This window comes from Muscardinus avellanarius (genome assembly GCF_963383645.1).
Source record: "Muscardinus avellanarius genome assembly, chromosome: 12".
NCBI lineage: Eukaryota > Metazoa > Chordata > Mammalia > Rodentia > Gliridae > Muscardinus > Muscardinus avellanarius.
Window position 1 is genome coordinate 4,765,892 of NC_137798.1, and position 21,140 is coordinate 4,787,031.

The window sequence follows — 21,140 nt, forward strand, 5'->3', positions numbered from 1 at the left end:
TTTCCCTGGCTTTCCTTCTTTGCCCCTGAAGTAGCCACTGGTGCTGGGACAAGTTGACCTGGCCCTCGTAGTCCTGGGTGTGACCCACTAGTGGGACGCGGCCTCCTGTCTGCCTCCCATTAAGGGCCACCCACTGGGTCTGGCTTCCCAGAAAGTAGACTGGTCAACGTAGGGTTTGTCGTGTCTGGGAGGGCAGATGGGCACTGGGAGAGCGTAGGGGGCAGAGGGGCAAGAAAAACTGCTACCTTATTTGTTGAAGATTTTTCCTCTTGCCTTACACTTGGAGGTTCTGGGAAACCTCCTGCAGAACTTCACACATGACTCTTCAAGCCACACCCACCTGAAATCAAACCAAAGGAGTGCTGTGGCTCCCCGCCCTGCCACCCCTTCACCCCAGTCTTTTGTAGATTGCACTAATTACATCCCAGCGAGAATCAACACTGTATCAGTCCACAGACCTGCTGAGCTGCTGCCGCTCACTCTAGGAGCTAAGGGTCTGCGTTTCCAGTTTGCTCCTCTTATGCGCTGCTCCCCTGAATAGACTGATTAGGAGGTTCGGCCCCCTGTTGTCCTTGCCTGGAGCAGGCCAGGACTTGGCCCTGGCCCTGGCCTGGCCATTTCCTGTTTGTACCAAAGAGGAGCACGGTGGGGAGCGGGAGCGGGGAGCAGTGCCCTAGGAACCTGCCAGCTGAGCACCCGCACAGGGCACACCCTGAGGGCACAGGAGCTGAGGAAGGCTGCCTTGGTCCTTTCCCCAGAGGGGCAGACACGGCTGGGCGGCAGAGTGGGTGAGGACAAGCTGGGTGGCCTGCAGAGGGAGGTAGAAGTGAATTGAAGGCCACCCAGAGCAACCACCCAGGGCCTGTCCTAATCCTTAGAAGACAGGGCGCTCCTGACTGATCATGGACTGAGTGTGGCCTGGAGGCTTCAGAGGTGAATTTGTGCTTGGAAGCCCAATCCTGAACCTGCAGGGAAGGGACTCTTTGTATTAAATAAGCTGTTTGGAGGAAAGCATCAGTCTGGGAAGGCCGGGCAGTAAGACGCTGGCGGAGTGGCAGGATCCCTGGAGAGGCAGCCTGGGAGCCCGCAGGAACCAACCCGCCCTCGCCCTCTTCCCAGGAGGCGGGGTCTGCTGCCCAGAACTTAAATGCTTTTGAAATCTCTTAGATGTGGAAATATTTTTTCGAACCTGAAAATGCAGCTGGTAGAATTTCAATGGAAGCATAATCCATGTAAAATATATTTTAGTTGATATTTTGTAAAATGCACTTTTTGTGTGTGTCGATCCTGGTTTCCCAGATCTGTATTTCCGTGTTTACAAGGGGGGGGGAATCTTTCCTCGCCTCCCTTTTGACAGAGATTAGAAGTACTTCTTTAAGAAAAAGTAAATAAATTTGAGAAATTGTATTGATTTAGAAAAGGATTGTTTTCTGTGCGTCTTGCCATTTTCTGGTGTATAAATGTGGTGGGACTCCCTATGCTTATTTGGGGGTTCAAGTACCCCTTGCGGATGGGAACTCAGCCAGTCGGCAGCAAGGCCAGGACAGAGAGGGGAAAGGAGTAAGGGGCGGAGACAGAGAAGGGGACCTTGAAGCCAGCTTCTTGAAACCGCCAAGGCCATGGCCACCCACCTGGACTTGGGCTACCAGCTGTCACCTGGCCAGTGATATGGTCCCCAAGAGTGCATGGTGGAGACAGTGTCCGTCACCTTGGGCGGCTGCCCAAGGCCTCAGCGTCTTGCAGCTGGTATTCCTTGCTTGCTGAGGGAGTAAAGGCCACATCATGGGCTCAGTGACTAACCAAACTAGATCAGCCCTGCTCCAGCCCCAAAGCCTCCACGTCGGGCGGCTCTGACGCTGAGTTCCTGGGAGGCAGAGCACGGCACCCAGCCCCAGAGCGCTCTTTCCATACAGGTTGTTAGTGGCACATACACCAGCATGGGGTTGCTGCGGCACCATCGGTATGCTGCCCACAAAAGTCCCTTGAGATGGGAGGTAGCCTCTCCTCCTTTTAGACAGGAGCGGATGCAGAGAAAAGCACCCTGCCCAAGGACTCCCCAGAGGATGTACTCTGACCACTAACACAGAAAACTGCCCTCTGACAGGCCGGCACATGCATCCAAGTTGTGCAACTTGTTTCTTGTTTTATTTTTGTTTTGGTATTGGTATTGGGTATTCTACCTCCAAGTTACACCCCAGCCCCATTTTATTTATTTAGAAACAAGGTCTCCTAGACTGCTGAGAGCTTCACTAAGTTGGTGAGGCAGGCTTCCAGCCTACGATCCTCCTGTCTCAGCCTCCCAAGTACTTGGCATGTGCCACCACACCCAGCTATAAAACTTTATTTTACTTTATTTTTTGAGGATCTGAGGATGGAACCCAGGGGCGTTCGACCTCGGAGCTACACCCCCTGCCCTATTTTTTATTCTTTATTTTGAAACACGGTCTCACTGAGTTGCAAAGGGACTCACTAAGTAGCTGAGGCTGTCCGCGAACTGCGATCCTCTGGTCTCAGCCTCTCGGATGCAGGGATTACAAGCGTGCGCCACCACGCCCGGCTATAAAACTTTTTTAAAGGTCTTCTCTCCTAGCATAAAAGATGTTCTTACTGGGGGAGGAGGAAAATTCCACCGCCAGAAATCCACACCTCCGGTGCTATTAGAAGCCAGCAGTGGGGTGAAAGGTGGCCAGAGGGGTGGAGGGCGCCTGCTCCAGGGAACTGCAAGGTGCCTTCCCCTCACCCACCCCGTGTCCTCGGGTTGCTGGGGGAAGCTGAGTCCTCTAGCCCCATTCCGTCCTCAGAATCCCCTCACCCCTCTGAGAAGACTCCATTCTCCTACTGGTGTCTCTGCCCACGCCCTCCTGCCTGTCCTGAGGTGAGCTGCTCCCCGTGTCCATTCCTTACTATGCTCCATTCATCTTGGGAGAGTCGTGATTAGGAGTCACGGTTTTAGAGGAAGGCCAGCCAGCAGAGTCTCGGCTTCGCTGAGCCTCTTTGTTACTCGTGATCCACGATGGAAACTGCCCATAGAAGCCACCAGCCCGGGTGGCGGCGACAGCGAGAGGCGGTGAATGGGACACAGCCGCCGCGCCGCGCCCTGGCAGGTGGCTCCTCGGCTTCAGAACCTCGCCGCTTCCCGCAGCGTGGTCCAGTGTGGCTGCTTGGCCAGGTCCCTGCCTCCGACAGGGGCTGGTTGGGGGCACAGAGCGCCTTTGGCTCCAGGCGAGGGGGCTGCTGGCTGTTCGCCGCTCTGAGCCCCTGGCTCACCCTTGGAGCAGTCCTGGGCACCACCTTGCCATTAGCCGCTGCTCAGTGCCCAGTTGGCGCGTGCTTGGAGGAAGGGAGATTCCATTTCCAGACAGTTCAGCATTGCCCAGTGAATAAGCCCCAGGTGTGGCTAAGCCCCAGGGTCACCACGGAGACCTGGCCAGCGCCTGGCCGCCTCCCGAGTTCCTCTTACCTGGAGTGGCCAGGACCGCCCAGCCGAGGGCGGCCGGGGGCAGCTCAGAGACCTGCGGCCTCCCCCGGGCCTCGCGAGCCCCGGCCCCGCTCCCGCCCCGCTCCCCGGCGCCGCCCTCGCCCCGCCCCGGCCTGGGCCCGCCCCGCGCCGGATCGCGGCGGGCCGGGGCGGGCGGGACATCCGGTGCGCGACCCTCGGCGCGGCGGCCGGGGCGGGCCTCGCCAGCCCCATGTCCCCGCGCCCGCTGGCCCCGCTGGCCGCGCTGGCCGCCCCCGGGGGCGCCGAGCCCCCGGGCCGCGCGCACGGGCGGGCCCCCCCGGGCCGGGCCCGCGCGGGGCCGGGCGCGCCGCCGCGGCTGCTGCCGTCCATGCTGATGTTCGCGGTGATCCTGGCCTCCAGCGGGCTGCTGCTCATGATCGAGCGCGGCATCCTGGCGGAGATGAAGCCGCCGGCCCCGCACGCCCCGGGCCTCGAGGGCGGCCGGCGGGGGGCGCCGAGCGCGGACGCCGACTGGCGGGTGCGGCAGGACGTGCGCAACCGCACGCTGCGGGCCGTGTGCGGGCAGCCGGGCATGCCCCGCGACCCCTGGGACCTGGCGCCCGGGCCGCGCCGCACCCTGCTGCGCCACATCCTCGTGAGCGACCGCCACCGCTTCCTCTACTGCTACGTGCCCAAGGTGGCCTGCTCCAACTGGAAGCGCGTGCTCAAGGTGCTGGCCGGCGCCCTGGACAGCGTGGACGCCCGCCTCAAGATGGACCACCGCCGGGACCTGGTGTTCCTGGCCGACCTGCGGCCCGAGGAGATCCGCTACCGGCTGCAGCACTACTTCAAGTTCGTGTTCGTGCGGGAGCCCCTGGAGCGCCTCCTCTCCGCCTACCGCAACAAGTTCGGCGAGATCCCGGAGTACCAGCGGCGCTACGGGGCCGAGATCGTGCGGCGGTACCGCGCGGGCGCGGGGCCCAGCCCCGCGGGGGACGACGTCACCTTCCCCGAGTTCCTGCGCTACCTGGCGGACGAGGACCCCGAGCGCATGAACGAGCACTGGATGCCCGTGTACCACCTGTGCCAGCCGTGTGCGGTGCGCTACGACTTCGTGGGCTCCTATGAGCGGCTGGACGCCGATGCCAACCAGGTGCTGGAGTGGGTGCGGGCCCCGCCGCACGTCCGCTTCCCGGCTCGCCAGGCCTGGTACCGGCCGGCCAGCCCCGAGAGCCTGCACTACCACCTGTGCAGCGCCCCCAGGGCCCTGCTGCAGGACGTGCTGCCCAAGTACATCCTGGACTTCTCTCTCTTCGCCTACCCACTGCCAAATATCACCAGGGAGGCCTGTCGCCAGTGACGGGCGTGCGGCCAGCAGCTTGGGTTTGGACCGCGCCGGCTTCTCCTGCTTCTGCCTGACATTGAGAAAGAACCTGGCTCGGGGCTCCGAGCTCCTCTAGGTGCCTGGACGGCAGGGACTGCCTCGGGTGCCTTGTCCTGTAGGTGCCCACAGTGGCTCGGAGGGCAGGTCTAGACAGGAGGCCTGCTGCTCTTCAGGGCAGCTCCTGGGGGCCGAGTCTGAGCTGTGCTCTGGCAGGGCCAGACACGAGTTTGCCAGCGAAATACATCTGATTTAAAGGCTGGCTCCAAGTCTCCGGCTGGCTGCGGGGATTGTGTAGCCGTCCTGTCCGCCTTAACTCTACCTGTGGCCGGCCCCAGAGGTGGCACCAGGGAGGAGCCGCCAGAGCCCAGGTCCGAGGCTCTGCACCCCCATCCATTTACCCGTGTGCTTCTGAGCTGGGCGTGCAGCCGTGCCTTATAAACCACTTCTCTGCCTTTCCGCTCCAGTCTCAGAACTTCCTACACTTGTCAGACTCTTTCCATGTTTCCAAGGAAAGGAAAACGGAAGCAGGGACCTTGCCTGGTGGCTCCAGGACCGGGCCCCCTGGGCATCCAAAGACCCCAGTGACCAGCTTCTTAGGGCTCTGAGAACTTTCTTCCCTCCCCGCGAGGCCTTTGAGGTTGCACCTGTGACTGTATATCTGGCTGCCACTTTTCTGATGCATTTATTTAAAATTTGTACTTTTGATAGGATCTTTATAAGGGCTTTATTTTTTCCCTCCTGTAAGAGCTGGATTTTTAATAAAGCTGTTTTGTATACGACGTGCGCCTCTCTGCCTTTCCCACTGTAATCTCCTGTGGGCCAGCACTGTTCCTAGGTGTCCCTCCCAGACCAGGAGAGGGAGCTTGAGGGTAGAGACTAAAACAAGGTGTAACTTGCTTGGGCGGATCCAGTGGGCCACTGCCACACCACGGAGGCTTCCAGCGGCCATCACAGACTAAGCTTCTAGCATGCCCATCTGCAAGCCCAGGAATGGCCCAGGTCCAGAGCATACCTACCTGGATTGTCCCCCGAAGAGACAGACAGGAAGAAGACATAGGGTTCTCTTAAGGAAGAATACTTCGATACTTTTCTTTTTTTAGAAATAAAATTTCTCTAATTTGGTCTCACTAATTTGCCCAAACTGGCTTAGAACTTTTTTTTTTTTTTTTTTTTTTTTTTTTTTTTTTTTTTGCGAGTCTGGGGTTGGAACCCAGAGGCATTCGACCTCTGAGCTACACCCTCTGCCCAATTTTTTATTCTTTATTTTGGAACAGGGTCTCACTGAGTTGCGGAGGGCCTTACTTAGTAGCTGAGGCTGTCCATGAACCTGCGATCCTCCAGTCTCAGCCTCCCAAATGCTGGGATTACAAGCCTGCGCCACCACGCCTGGCTTTAACTGGTTTAGAATTTTTAATCCTGCTGCTTCAGCCTCTAGAATAGCTGAGATTACGTGCTTGTGTCTCTACACACAGCCCAGAATTATCTTTTTGTTGTTGTTTTTGTACTAAAGATCGAAACTGGGGGCATTCCATCTCCAAACTATACCCCCCAACCCTATTTTATTTTGAAATAGGGTCTTACTTAGTTGTTGAGGATCTCAACGACTACAATCAACCTACATTCCTATCTCTTCCACCTGCCCAAATACTGGGATTACAGGCATGCTGTGTTCCTCCACCCAGCTAGGAATACCTTTTGAATGAGGAGGGCCCCAGAGCATTTTAAATGAAAAAAGGGTTTCAGGGTGAACAAAAAGAAGCAATTTCCTGGCATTGAAGGAGTTGGAGGGTGCCTGCCTGTAATCCCAGTATTTAGACTGCAACCAGAGGATCCCAGGTTTGAGGACAGCCTTAACAATTTATTGAGGCCCTGTTTCAAAATAAAATAAAAAGGGCTGGGGGTGTAGAACAGAGATAGAATGCTTCTGGGTTCAATTCCCAGTATCAAGAAGAAAGAAGGAAAGAAAGAAAGAAAGAAAGAAAGAAAGAAAGAAAGAAAGAAAGAAAGAAAGGGAGAATAGCAAAACAGGAGCTGGGGATGTAGCTTAGTGGTTAAACTCAGAGCCTGCTTGAAGCTCCGGGGTCCCCCCAGCACTGGGGTGGGGGGACAAATGGAGAAGGCAAGAGGCTGAGTTGGGTTCAGAGAACAGGGGAGGTGGGACAGGAGGAGTACAGCAGAGCCACGGACCTCCGTGTGGTGTTTCTACCCCTCCACAGCTCCCCGCCTGCCAGGGAAGGGTGAACAGGAGCCTGGGGAAGGATCCAAAGCCGAGAATGCGCTCTCTCCCAGTGGGAGTCGCTGAGCCTTGGGGACCTGAGCCTGGGGCTGAGGGGTGCCATCTGCACCTGCTTGCTTGACCCGATTCCCCAGGCTTGGGGGTGGGGAGTCTGTGGGCGTTCAGGGATCCCTGTGTGGGTCAGGTGCCCTTCGAGGTCCCCCTGGCTCTCGAGACTTCGCCAGGACTGCTCAAGTCCCAGCCTCACTCCTCACCAGCTCCTGACTGGCTTTCTAAGCTTCCAATTTCTCCATTGCATCATGGGAATTGATTGAAGCTATGAGTTACATAGCTGACTTCTTTTGCAGAAATTGATGAAGACCAAATGAGTAAAAAGGCCCATCCCAAGAGTCTAGCTTTTTTTTTTTTTGGTGGTGGGGGAGACTGGGGATTGAGCCCAGGGGTCTTCTATCTCCAAGCTCTATCCCAAACCCTATTTTTTTTTGTTGTTGTTGTTTTGAAATAAAATCTTGTTAAATTGCTAAAGGTCTCCCTAAATTGCTGAAGGTGTCTGTATTCTTTTTTTGTGTGGTACTAGAGATTGAACTCAAGGGCATTCTGCCTCTGAGCTACACTCCCCAGCCCTATTTTTATTTTTATTTTTATTTTGAAACAGCCTCTTTAGGTTGGTGAGAGTTTCACCACCTGTTGAGGCTTTCCTCGAGCCTGCAGCACTCCTGTCTCAGCCTCCCAAGTACTAGGATTACTAAATGGTCCTTTGAGATGCCGGTTAAGCACCTGATCCCCCAGAGGCCTGTGAGGGTGGAGGAGAAGCCGGGGACACAGCCCAGTCCCACTGCCTCTAGGCAGAGCCCCTTCGACCCTTGGGTTCGCTTCCTCTGCCAATGACTCGGCCCTTCCTTGAGCTTCCACCCAAACCCGCTCCCTGCTCCTTCCTCCCTCCCTAGGATCGATAGCACTCCAGATCTGCACAGCCAAACAGTCGCCCCACAAGACAACAGGGACCCCAGAGAACTCCGGACCCAACTGTTGCATCTGCCTAGTTCCCTTTAATCTCTAGAACAGCCAGTGCCTTAGGTGGGGTCCTGTTTGCAGATGTAGAAACCAGCACAGAGACAGTAACCTGCCCAAAGTGCCCAGCTCAGCTGTGTGTGTCCCTCCCAGATAAGAGAGAAGTGAGGGACAGAGAGATGCAGAAATGGACACCAGGAGATGCAGGGCGTGTGTGGGAGGGGGAAGGAGAGAGCAGAGGGACTGGCAGGGTGAAGTTGTATGTGAGGGGCAGATGGGGTGGGGGGCACTGGCATTCTTCTCAGTTCTCTCCTTTGCAAAGAACTCAGCCCAGCGACTGAGCAGGCCCTGCCAGGGGAGAGGAGGACAAATGAATTGCTGGTGAGTTCCTTGACTAGTCTTCTCTAGGCAGAAAAGGTGCTGGCCACAGAGTGGCACTTGTGGTATAGGGAGGGGGTTTGAGGTAAGAGGAGAGGAGAAGGACTGGCAAGACGGGAACCACCTTCAAGGCCATTTATTTTACCTACGGTCAGCCCTTGAAGAATTTAATTTGTCATCTACCCTTCCCTTCTGGAAAACGAGCTTCTTAAAAGATGCCAAGGGCCGGGCGTGGTGGCCATGCTTGTAATGCCAGTACTTGGGAGGCTGAGAGAGGAGGATCTCAGGTTCAAGGCCAGTTTCAGCTGCTTTGTGAGGCTCTCTGCAACTAAGTGAGGCCCTGTGAATATAAACAATAAAAAGTAGGGCTGGGGGTGTAGCTTAGAGGTACAATGCCCCTGGGTTCAATCCCCAGTTCCACAAAAAAAAAGATGCAGAGGGTGGGTGTGGTGGCACCTGCGTGTAATCCCAGTGTTGGGAAGCTGAGACAGGATGATCACAGGTTCCAGGAGAACAATCCCTGCAACTTAGTGACACTCTCAGCAACTTAGACCCTGTTTCAAAATAAAACAAGCCGGGTGTGGTGGCGCACGCCTGTTATCCTAGTGAATGGGAGGCTGAGACCAGAGGGTCGCAGTTCGCGGGCAGCCTCAGCTACTTAGTGAGGCCCTCTGCAACTCAGTGAGACCTGGTTTCAAAATAAAGAATAAAAAATAGGGCAGGGGCTGTAGCTCAGAGGTCGAATGCCCCTGGGTTCCATCCCCAGACCCGCCAAAAAAAAAAAAAAAAAGGTGGAGGTGGGGGGGTCTCAGGTAGCATGTCTCTGGGTTAAATTCCAGTACCACCAAAATAAGAAAATAGGGTTGGGAGTGTAGCCCAGAGGTAGAATGCCTCTGGGTTCAATCCCTAGCACTGCCAAAAAAAAAAAAGTGCTGTCAGGGAGCTGTAGGGTCCAGCTGACCGAGGAACGTCCCTTCCTTAAACTGGGCACCCAGGCCACGGCTGAAGGATGCTGCAGGCCCTGGGCTTCTCAGAACTTCCCTGGGCTTCTCGGGAATTCCTCCTTTTCACTGGGTCTGTGCCCCCATCGGGGGTGGGGGGGAAACAGGAGTCACTCCATCCTGTTCCGTGCCCCGGTGTGTTCTTTGAGTTTCTCAAGACTGAGAATCTTGAACACAGAAGAAGGGAGGAGCCGCCTGGAGCCACCGGGTCGTGCCCTGCCTCCACTTTCAAACTCCAATCCCGGTCCATTTCCCACCCAGTCTGAAGATACTGCTCAGAAGCCACCTTAAATTCTTCTTCCTTTTTATATTTTATTTTTCCTGGTACTGGGGATTGAACCCAGGGCCATTCCACCTCTGAGCTACATCTCTAGATCTATTTTATTTATATTTATTTATTTATTTGCGGATCTGGGGATAGAACCCAGGGCATTTGACCTCTGAGCTACACCCCCTGCCCTATTTTTTATTCTTTATTTTGAAACCGGGTCTCACTGAGTTGCAGAGGGCCTCACTAAGTAGCTGAGGCTGTCCGCGAACCGCGATCCTCCAGGTCTCAGCCTCCCGTGTGCTGGGATTACAAGCGTGAGCCACCACGCCCGGCTTTTATTTTTTATTTTGAAACAGGATCCCACGAAGCCGCTGAGAGTTTCACTAAGGTGCTGAGGCTGGCCTGGAACTTGAGATCTTCCTGTCTCAACCTTCTAAGTACTGGAATTCCAGTGCGAGCCTTTGCTACTGGCTACCATCTTAAATTCTGAGGTCCTTTCCCTCCCCCACTTCTCCCACCTCCCCCAGGCCACACCTCATCTTGCCGGCCCCTGCGGGGGAGCGGCTGCCCACTCACCAGGTGCTGGCCTGGCACCAGTGGGGGCTGGGCTCCCAAGCCCCTCCCAAGATGGACCCAGAGCCTTTCTTTCCAAACCAGCCTCTCTCTGGCTTCAAGAGGATGGCGCGCTTTTCCTGCCCGACCGGATACACTAATAACTAGCAGCGGTTACTTAGAATTGAGAGCACCTGTGTTGGTGCTTTATCTGCGCAATCCTTTCCCTTCTTCCAACCAGCTCAGCAAAATCACTCTCATTTTATAGATGAGGAAATTAAGCCTGAGGGATCTTTTCCCAAAGAGATGGTGAGTTTGGGATTAAAACCCACTTCTGCCTAGTGCTTGCTCCCCCCAAAGGGAACATATCATAGGTTACCCAGCTCACTCCGTTTGCTGGTAAGCACAGTATTCATTTTCTCTGGCTTTTGTACCTTTCTCCAGCCCTGCTTCCTAACACTACATAAGTGTTGCGATTTGCTACACAAATGTTCAGAATCACTACACAAGCGATTCTGCTCTCCAGGTATTATAAAATTTTTCAGATTTGCCTAGCACAAGGGTCAACTTTTCAGTACTACTGGGCCCAGACCATGAATGTACTAGACTGTCAGTGTGGGTCCTCTAAGAAGCAAAAGTGAATGTGGAATTACACACACACACACACACACACACACACACACACACACACGCAATACTGGGGAGTGAACCCAGGAACATTCTACCTCCGAGTTACACCACCAGCTCAATTTTTTTATTCTTCATTTTGAGACAGGGTCTCCTAAGCTGCAGAGTATGATCCTCCTGTCTCAGCCTCCCAAGTACTGGGTTTACAAGCGTTCGCCACCACGCCCGGCTTGGAAAAAATAATTAATGTACTGGAGGAAATACCTGTTAAGAGTTGGACGTAGCCGGGCGTGGTGGCGCACGCTTGTAATCCCCGCGCTTGGGAGGCGGAGACAGGAGGATCGCGCTGGTTCGGAGCCAGCCTCGCTGGTTTAAGAGACTCTGTTTCCACATAAAAATGTTAAAAAATAGGTCTGGGAGTGTAGCCCGTGGGAGTGTATACCAGAGGTAGAAGGGCTTCCAGGAACCCCAGTACCACCAAAAAAAAAAAAAAAAGAGTTGGACGTGGTGGCTCACACTTGTAATCCCAGCATTTGGGAGGCTGAGACAGGAGGATCACGGTTCAAGGACGGCCTCAGCTACTTAGTGGGGCCTTTTGCAACTCAGTGAGACCCTGTTTGAAAATAAAGAGTAAAAAAATAGGGGTAGGGGTGTAGCTCGGAGGTAGAATACCCCTGGGTTCCATCCCCAGACCCACAAAACAACAACAACAACAACAAAAACTTGTTAAGGAGGAGATGCAGGGAGCGCCTACACTGTGGGAGGAGAAAGAGAAGGAAGAATCAGGCAAGAAGAGGAAGAATCTCAGATGACTAAGAAAGTCTAAGCCAGGCCGATGGGGAGCCCCAGGCAAAGACAGCCTATCCGAAAGTAGTCTCCAAGAGCAGAAACCACTGAGCCTTCCTACCCCAGCTCAGTCATTGGCTAGAAGCGGCCAGGGAAGCAGGAACACCAGCCAATCACATCCTCCCAGCAGGCTGTCTTGAAGAGAGAACCCAGCAATGTGGCGTCAGGGTTGCCACCCAGACCCAGCGTGCCGCTCTGAGTGCCGGGCCTTGGCGCCTTGGGCTCTGTTGACATAGTGACCATCTGAACGACCAGAAAATGGCTGTTACTGGGCATGGTGGCACATGCCTGTGATCCCAGTACTTGAGAAGTTGAGACAGGAAGATAACAGATTCCAGAACAGTCTCAGCCATCTAATGAGACTAAGGCCCTGTTTCAAAACAGAAAGTAAAAAGGGCCGGGGGCATAGCTCAGAGGTAGAATGTCCCTGGGTTCCATCCCCACAACCAAAAAGGAAAAGAGTTGACCTCGCAGAAGCCTCCCGACGTCCAGCAGATCCAGAGCTAAAGTTTAGCTCGCGTGGCCGCCGTCTGGCCTCGCAGCGGGACCTGCCCACCTGCCCCTGCCGGGCTTTTCAGGGTGTTTTCTCTCAGGTTACCAACTCAACAGCCGGATTTGGTTCTGTTTGGAGCTTGTGGCTGGCACTCGTTGGTGATATGATGGAGGTCCTCCCTGGCTTCCTCGCACGCCCTTTCAGCTGGGCTGGGGAGGGCAGTCTCACCCAGAGGTTGAACGCAGATGCTAGTGCTCTGGACACAGTCCAGACTTCCTCCCAACATGCTCCTCCAGCTGGACTTAAACTCCAGGGGCAGCCCGAAAGGGGATCCGCAGACCAGCCTCAGCAAGCAGTGAGACTCCCAAGAGACAGGCGCCATGAGAGGAGTCAAGGGATGACTGCAGCAACTCCCTAAAGGGAGCCGCTTCCCGCTGTCAGTGGAGTCCTCAAAGCAGAAGAGGGCCCCCCACATTTGTTCACAACCCATCTTTTAGGAAGAGTCTATTTGTCCCAGCCTCCGACGGTCCTTAGGAAGGAGTTTTGGGGGCATAAAGACACAGAGCGAGCAAACTCCCGCGTTGCGGCGCAGGCCCTACCACAGCCTCTGCAGCTCCCGAGCAGTCCCTTCCCTCGGGCTCACACGTCATCTTCACCATCTTGGGGGCTCGCAGGGCACAGGAGGGACGGCGTTTCGCACAGTATCAAACCGCACAAACGGAAGGATAGGGCGAAAAGAGAGCCCGGCGTCAGGAGTCCTCCGTTCAGATTCTTGTTCCATGAAACCTTTCTGTGGCTGTTTCCCCACAACTGAAATGTGCCCAATGGCATCTGTCTTGAAGAGTTGGAAGGTTTCAAATAAGTCACTGAAAGCGCCCACCATTCACACGCGGAGGCGATCGCATAGAAGGGCTTCATCAGGGCGCGGGCTGGGCCTTCCCAGAGGGAGGAGCGCCTCCTCTTCTCCACAAAGGTGCCCTCTGCCCTCCAGGCTCTGCACCCGGGGGCGGCCTCCGGCCAGCCTGGAACCAAAAGTGTCTTTTTCAGCTCTAACAAAGGAGGTCTGAAGGCCAGGCTGCGGATTTGCCTGCGAACTGGGCTGGGTTGGCCCAGACATCTTGCTCCCCCCCACCCCCATGTGAGAGCATGATTACATGGGTGAGGAGAGGGCTCCCTCTGGGTGTCTGGGTGCGTCGTCATGCAGAGGGGACAGCTCTGGCTCCCTCAGCCCTGCCGGAAGCCACTGTCCCACTTCTCTACGGCATCGTCCTCTTGGCGTCAGAAAATACATAGATGCAAGGCCGGGCGTGGTGGCGCACACTTGTAATCCCCACGCTTGGGAGGCAGAGACAGGAAGATCGCCCAGGTTCGAAGCCAGCCGTGCGTGCTGGCTTAGGAGACCCTGTTTCCAAATAAAAATGTAAAAATAGGTCTGGGAGTGTAGCCGGGAGGTAGAAGGGCTTCAAGGAACCCCAGTACCACCAAAAAAAAAAAAAAAAAAAAAAATACAGAAAGAGAAAATACGTAGATGCAGAAGTCAGCTAACATAAGGAGCCGTAATGTACTGTTTCTTTGTGCCAGGCTCTGTGCTAAGAGATGTCTGTACACTTTTTTCCTTTTTTTTTTTTTTAATTTTGGAAACGTCCGAACCTACATAAAAGTTATAAAAATAGTACAATGAACACCCATGACCTGGATTCCCCAGTTAACACTTGCCACATTTGTTTCTTCTTCCTGAATATGTATGTTTTGTTAAACCATTTCAGAATAGATTACAGACATTGAGATTCTTCACTCCCAACAACTTTAGCAACTATTTCCTAAAGGAAAGGACATTTTGCTATGTAACCTAACATCATCATCAAAATTAAACTATCTCACTTAATGCAATAGTATTATAAAAGTTTCACATTCAATGCCGGGCGTGGTGGCGCACACTTGTAATCCCAAGTAATCCCTGCGCTTGGGAGGCTGAGACAGGAGGATCACACAGGTTCGAAGCCAGCCTCAGCTACTTAGTGAGGCTCTCAGCAACTTAGTGAGACCTTGTTTCCAAATAAAATAGAAAATAGGTCTGGGAGTATAGTAGCCCAGAGGTAGAAAGCCTCTGGGTTCTACCCCCAGTACCACCAAAAAAATAAAATAAAGTTTCACATTCAAAATTTCCCAATTGTCTGAAGCATGTCTTTTTTTTTTTTTCCCCCAGAAGCTAATCAAGAACCACGCATTAGACAGGCATGGTGGCACACGCTTGTAATCCCAATACTTGGGAGGCTGAGACAAGAGGATCACAGGTTCACGGCCAGCCGCAGCTACTTAGTGAAGCCCTCCGAAATTTAGTGAGACCCTGTTTCAATATACAAAATAAGCCGGGTGCGGTGGGCACGCTTGTAATCCCAGCATTTGGGAGGCTGAGACCGGAGGATCGCGGTTCGCGGACAGCCTCAGCTACTACTTAGTGAGGCCCTTTGAAACTCAGCGAGATCTTGTTTCAAAATAAAGAATAAAAAATAGAACCAGGCGCGGTGGCGCACGCTTGTAATCCCAGCATTCACGAGGCTGAGACCAGAGGATCGCGGTTCACAGACAGCCTCAGCTACTTAGTGAGGCCCTCTGCAACTCAGTGAGACCCGGTTTCAAAATAAAGAATAAAAAATTGGGCAGGGGGTGTAGCTTGGAAGTCAAATGCCCCTGAGTTTCATTCCTAGACCAGCAAAAAAATAAAAATAAAAATAAAAAATAAAAAATAGGCTGGTGGGGGTACAGCTCGAAGGTAGAATGTCCCTGGGTTCTATCCCCAGTACCCCCCCCCCAAAAAAAAACAGAATAAAAAATAGGGCTAGAGGGTAGCTCAGAAGTAGAATATCCCTGGGTTCAACCCCTAGTTTTGCAAAAAGGAATCATGCATTGCATTTTGTTGTTATGACTTCCTAATCTCCTTTAATTAATTAATTAATTGGTATTGAGGATTGAACCCAGGAACATTCTATCTCCAAGTTATTCCCCCAGCCCTTTTTACGTGTGTGTGTGTGTGTGTGTGTGTGTGTTACTGGGGAGGAACCCAGGGGCATTCTACCTCTGAGCTACACCCCCCAGCCCTATTTTATTCCTTTATTTTGAAATAGATTCTCACTAAGTTGCAGAGGGCCTCCCTAAGTATCTGAGGCTGGCCTCAAGCCTGCTATCTTCATATCTCAGCCTCCCAAGTAAGAGGATTATAAGCATTTGCCACCACACCGGGCTACCATTTCATTTTGAAACAAGGTGTCACTAAGTTGCTCAGGGTCCTGCTGAATTCTGGAGGCTGGCCTTGAACCCTGTGATGCTCCTGTCTCAGCGTTCAAGTAGTGGGTCCTGTGCCACCACGCCCGGCTGCTGGTGGTTTCCAGCCACTGACATTTTCAGTTGCTTTGCAAAATATCCCTCAATTTAGATTTTCTGCCGGTTTCCTCGTGTTGGATTCAGGATGTTTAATGCTCAGAGTGGCTCCTGTGGACTTCACTACCTCGTTCTCCAGAGGCGGCGTCTGGGGCTCAGGGAGGGCTGTCACAGCCGCAGAGGCTCACCTGGGGTTGCAGGCAGTGTGCTTCTGTGAGTGGGCTCATGCCCTTTGCTGGGAGGGGCAACTGTGAAGACTCATCAGTTGTTTTGTTTCTTTGTTTTGTGTGCGTGTGTGTTTTGTTTCGTTCTGTTGAACTGGGGATTGAACCCGGGAGCATTCTATCTCTTAAGATACACACCCCTACTCTTATTTTTATTATTATTTTCTATTTTGAAACAAGGTCTCACTAAGTTCCCAAGGCTGTCCTTGAACCTGTAATCTTTTTATCTCAGCCTCCCAAGGACTGGGATACAGGAGTGTCCCACTATGCCGAGTCCAGTAGGGTTCTTCTTTTTTTTTTTTCTTTTTTTTTTTGGAGGGGGTTCTGCGGATGGAACCAGGAGCATTCGCCCTCCGAGCTACACCCCCTGCCCTATTTTTTATTCTTTATTTTGAAACAGGGTCTCACTGAGTTGCAGAGGGCCTCACTAAGTAGCTGAGGCTGTCCGCGAACGGCGATCCTCCTGCTTCAGCCTCCCGAATGCTGGGATTACAAGCGTGCGCCACCACGCCCGGCTGAGTAGGGTTCTTCTTATGAGACATTCTTTTATCAGCCCCTTTTAGCTCCTTGGCTGGGATGAAAAGCAGATGTTGACAGGTCCTGGTATGGTAAGAAGAGTGGTGTCAAGGGGAGGGGACACCGCTAACATCCTCTCTGCAGTGAGTCTTGGCCTACATGATCAGTCCTGTCTGATCCTTTAGGCCACTTTAGAAATCTGATTTTTTTCAGTACTTGGGAGGCTGAGACAGGAGGATTGCAGGTTTGCAGCGTGCCTCAGCAATTTAGTGAGACCCTGTGTCAAAACCAAAACACTAAAATAGGACTGGGGTATAGCTCAGAGGTAGAATGCCCCTGGGTTCCATCCCTAATACCACACAACACACACACACAAAAAAAAAATCTGATATTTTTTCCCTGCCCCCTTCTAGACCTCCAAGGGAAGTGATGGGTCACACACACACACACACACACACACACACACACTACTGAGGGTGTAACAATCCTCTGAGTACAGTCATCACTGAATTCTGTCCCGTTGCCTAGCAACTCTGGGACATTTCAGATTTTTCCAGCGAGGGTGGGCAGAGGGGGCAACCACATGACTGGCTGGGTCCTTCTTGCTCTGGGGTCTCCTCGGGGTCAGTAACCTAGGACCAAGGAGGTCCTTGCACAAACAGATGACGAGCAGCCTCTCCAGGGCTCTCCTGCTGAGTGGTTTGCGCACGGGGTGTCTCCCAGGGAAGTGTGCTTGTGAGCGGGAGGTGGGCGGCGTGCACACCACCCTCGCGGGGACTCTCTGAGGAGAAAGGGAGGAAGGGAGAAGATCCCACTCGTCCCACTGTGGAGGGAGGTTGCTCATACTTAGGGTGCCACGGGGTGCAGAGACCTGCTGGCCACTTTTGCTAGGTTTGGGGTCTGGGCCACACTTGTTTGTGGAAGACCCGGGCATCTTAATCACTCAAGCTGCTGTTCTGACCATCCACGCTGATAAGGACAGGCACCACCCTCCATCTTAGCCAAAAGGCCAAGAAGCTATTGATCTTGACTACATGGATAACGGTCGCCGTTTAACTTGGATTAAGATAGGTCAATGGTCCTTACCTGGGATCTGTGGGAGCCCTGTGGGATTTGTGCACAGAATTCAGGGGGTTGGTAAATTTGGGAGGAAAACCAAAAATTTCAATAATCTCTTCTAAAATTTATGAAATATTTTATGATATATTAGTAGGTCCACGGTTTTAAGAAAAGTTGCTAAAATCTGTGACTTTGTTATCTGTGGGAATCACAACCTGTAACTTCAGTACTTGGGAGGCCGAGACAGGAGAATCAAGGCAGGTTTACGGCCAGCCTCAGAGAGTCAGTGAGGCCTCCCCGCAACTTAGTAAGGCTCTGCTTCAAAATTAAATAAATAAATAAAAATGGATGGGGGAGTAGCTCAGAGGTAGCATGCCCCTGGGTTCAATATCCCTGGTATCACTAGGCGGGGGGGGGGGGGGCACCTTCAAGTTTAGCTTGTGGAAGTGTCTTTGTCAAACCAAGACCCAAGGAAGAAGGTTGGGGAATCGTGTGTGTGTGTGTGTGTGTGTGTGTGTGTGTGTGTGTGTGTGATGTGTGTGGTACTGGGGGGTTGAACCCAGGGGAATTCTACCTCTGAGCTATATCCCCAGCCCTTTTTATTTTATTATTTAGAAACAGGGAAGAACCGGGCATGGTGGCGCACGCTTCTAATCCCAGCACTTGGGAGGCTGAGACAGGAGGATCTCACAGGTTTGAAGCCAGCCTCAGCTACTTAGTGAGTGAGACCCTGTTTCCAAATGAAGTATAAAATAGGTCTGGGAGTATAGCCCGGAGGTAGAAAGCCTCTGGGTTCCACCCCAGTACCATCAAAAAAAAAAAAAAAAAGACAGGATCTTGCTACATTACCTGTGTTGGCTAATGACTCCGGGGTTAGAAGGATCCTCCTGTCTCTGCTTCCAGAGCAGCTAGGACTACAGGTGTCCCCAACCAACCCAGCTCCTTTTTTCCTTCTGAAGAATGACTGTGAGTCTCAAGCATTAGGTGACTTGATTCAAAGCCTTTTCAGAGTGGGGCATTATGGCACACACTAGTAATCCCGGGACTTGGGCGGTTGAGACAGGAAGATCACAGGTTCGCAACCAGCCTCAGCAACTTAGTGAGGCTCTCTGTAATTTAATATTCCAAGATAAAGAATAAAAAACAGGGCTGGGGGTATAACTCAGAGGTAGAATGTCCCTGGGTTCAATCCCTAGTACTGGAAAAAAATTAAAAAAGGCTTCCTAGGTACAAGATTAAATAGTGAATGGGCTGGGCACAGTAGCATACACATGTAATTCCAATACTTGGGAGGCTGGAACCGGAGGGCTACAAATTTGGGGCCAGCCTCAGCAACTTAGACCCTCAGCAACTTAGCGAGACCCTGTTTCAAAATAAAATAGGGTTCAATCTCCAGTACGTAAATAAACAAGTGAATAAATAAAAGTAGCAAATTGCCTAGTAGTTTCTGCGAATGTCAAGAAGAGTGTGGTTCTTCGGTTTGTCCCATTTCCCTTTCCCATCTTGTAGAAACGGAAGCGTGGGTGGTTTTGGACAGGACAGAGTGTCTCTGGGCCGCCTTTGGACGCTCTCAAGGTACGGCTCTCTTGTGCTGTGGGGTCATACACGAGGTGGGGCGCATACTGCCACGCAGTCAGGGAGACAGTCTGGGCTGAACGTGGCATGCGTGAAGCAGTCCCCATTCCTAAATACTGGGAAGCATGTCAATCACATTTACTATAGTTATAGAGTCATACAAAAAAACGTTTATGGCACTGGAGATGGAAGCTAGGGGCATTCTACCTCTGAGCTACACCCCCAGCCCTATTTTATTCTTTTTTTTTTTTTTTTTTTTCAGGTCTGGGACTGGAGCCCAGGGGCATTCTACCTCCGAGTGACATCCCCAGCCCCATTTTTTAAATTTATTTTATTTTATTTTTGGTGGTACTGGGGGTGGAACCCAGAGGCTTTCTACCTCCCGGCTATACTCCCAGACCCATTTTCTGTTTTATTTGGAAACAAGGTCTCACTAAGTTGCTGAGAGCCTCACTAAGTAGCTGAGGCTGGCTTCAAACCTGTGTGATCCTCTATCTCAGCCTCCCAAGCGCGGGGATTACAAGTGTGCGCCACCATGCCCAGCTTATTCTTTATTTTGAAACAGGGTCTCGCTAAGTTGCAGAGGGCCCTCACTAAGTAGCTGAGGCTGGCCACGAACCGCGATCCTCCGGTCTCAGCCTCCCAAATGCTGGGATTACAAGCGTGCGCCACCACGCCTGGCTCCCTATTTTTATTCTCTATTAAAAAAAAAAAAAGTTTAAAAGCCAAAAATCTGAAAACTGTAATTCCTATTGGAAAAAAAATGAGGGGCATACAACAGAGGGCGAGAAAGCCCAATTCTGGGTGAGGATCAGCGCATTTTCACTTTAACACAGGACAGTTGGCAGATGACCCAGTCATGAGCTACTTCCGCCTGAATGTACAGCCACGCCTGCCTTCCAAAAACACCCTTCAGAGAATAAACAGAACTTGACGAGCTCTGAGACCTCCTGAACCAGACACGTGCTGCAGACTGGTGCCGCCAGTGTTAACAAAACACATGAAACGGTGAGCCATCTTGGGTAGGGATTTGACTGTCAAAGGTAGACTTATATTTATCACTAAATCTCACAGAAAAGGTAGCTCATGTTTCACTTTGACTAATGGATGGCATTTTCAGAACTGTCCTCCCTGCTTTTTGTGAAATATATACAACTCACACCACTGCTGGATCTGAAAATTCTACAACCTATCTGCTCCTTTAGGTATTAATGACTGGGAAAAGCAAAGCACTTTGGAGATGTTTATTTGAAGATTTGGTGGACTTTGCAGAAGAAAATGGATGTCAATTGAATCCTCAAATCCTGACAGGTTTGAAATTAGGTGCAATCGAGGCTTCTAAAAGTGACTTTCAAGGTGTTACTAGTAAAGTTTGCTTTTCCCACTCATTCCAGCACTTTTGACAGGAAATTCAGATGAGCGGATTGGCCACCCAATCCAGCAACGAGAAAAACTTCATTTAAAAAAATATCATAGTCGGGCGTGGTGGTGCACGCTTGTAATCCCCACGCTTGGGAGGTGGAGACAGGAGGATTGTGCAGGTTTGAAGACAGCCTCAGCTATTTAGTGGGGCTCTCAGCAACTTAGTGAGACCTTGTTTCCAAATAAAATATAAAATAGGTCTGGGAGTATAGCTTGGAGGTAGAAAAACCCCTGGGTTCTACCCCCAGTACCACACACACACACACACACACACACACACACACACACACTATATATATATATATATATATATATATATATATATATATATAGTCACCTAGCACTTGGGAGTCTGAGATAGGAGGATTGTACAGGTTCGAAGCCAGCCTCAGCTACTTTAAGTGAGGCCCTCAGCAACTTAGTGAGACCCTGTTTCCAAATAAAGTATAAAGTAGGTCTGGGAGTATAGCCCGGAGGTAGAAAAGCCCCTGGGTTCTGCCCCCAGTAACACACACACACACACACACACACACACACACACACACACACATCATAATGATCTGGGCTTGGTAGCACATGTTTATAATCCTAGTACTTGGGAGGCTGAGGCAGGGGGATCAGGGTTCGCAGCCAGCCTCAGCTACTTAATGAAGCTCTCAGCAACTTAGTGAGACTCTGTTTCCAAATAAAGTATAAAATAGGTCTGGGAGGATAGCCTGGAGGTAGAA

At 52.1% G+C, this 21,140-nt stretch overlaps 1 protein-coding gene across 1 annotated transcript; it reads left to right on the forward strand.

The window, feature by feature from the left end:
- Positions 1 to 3,689: 3,689 nt before the first annotated feature.
- CHST14 (carbohydrate sulfotransferase 14) lies at positions 3,690 to 4,799 on the forward strand (the record flags this gene model as incomplete). Its single annotated transcript, XM_080706808.1, has 1 exon — positions 3,690 to 4,799. The coding sequence occupies one exon, from the start codon at positions 3,690 to 3,692 to the stop codon at positions 4,797 to 4,799; it is 1,110 nt and encodes a 369-aa protein (XP_080562934.1).
- Between the last annotated feature and the right edge of the window lie 16,341 nt (positions 4,800 to 21,140).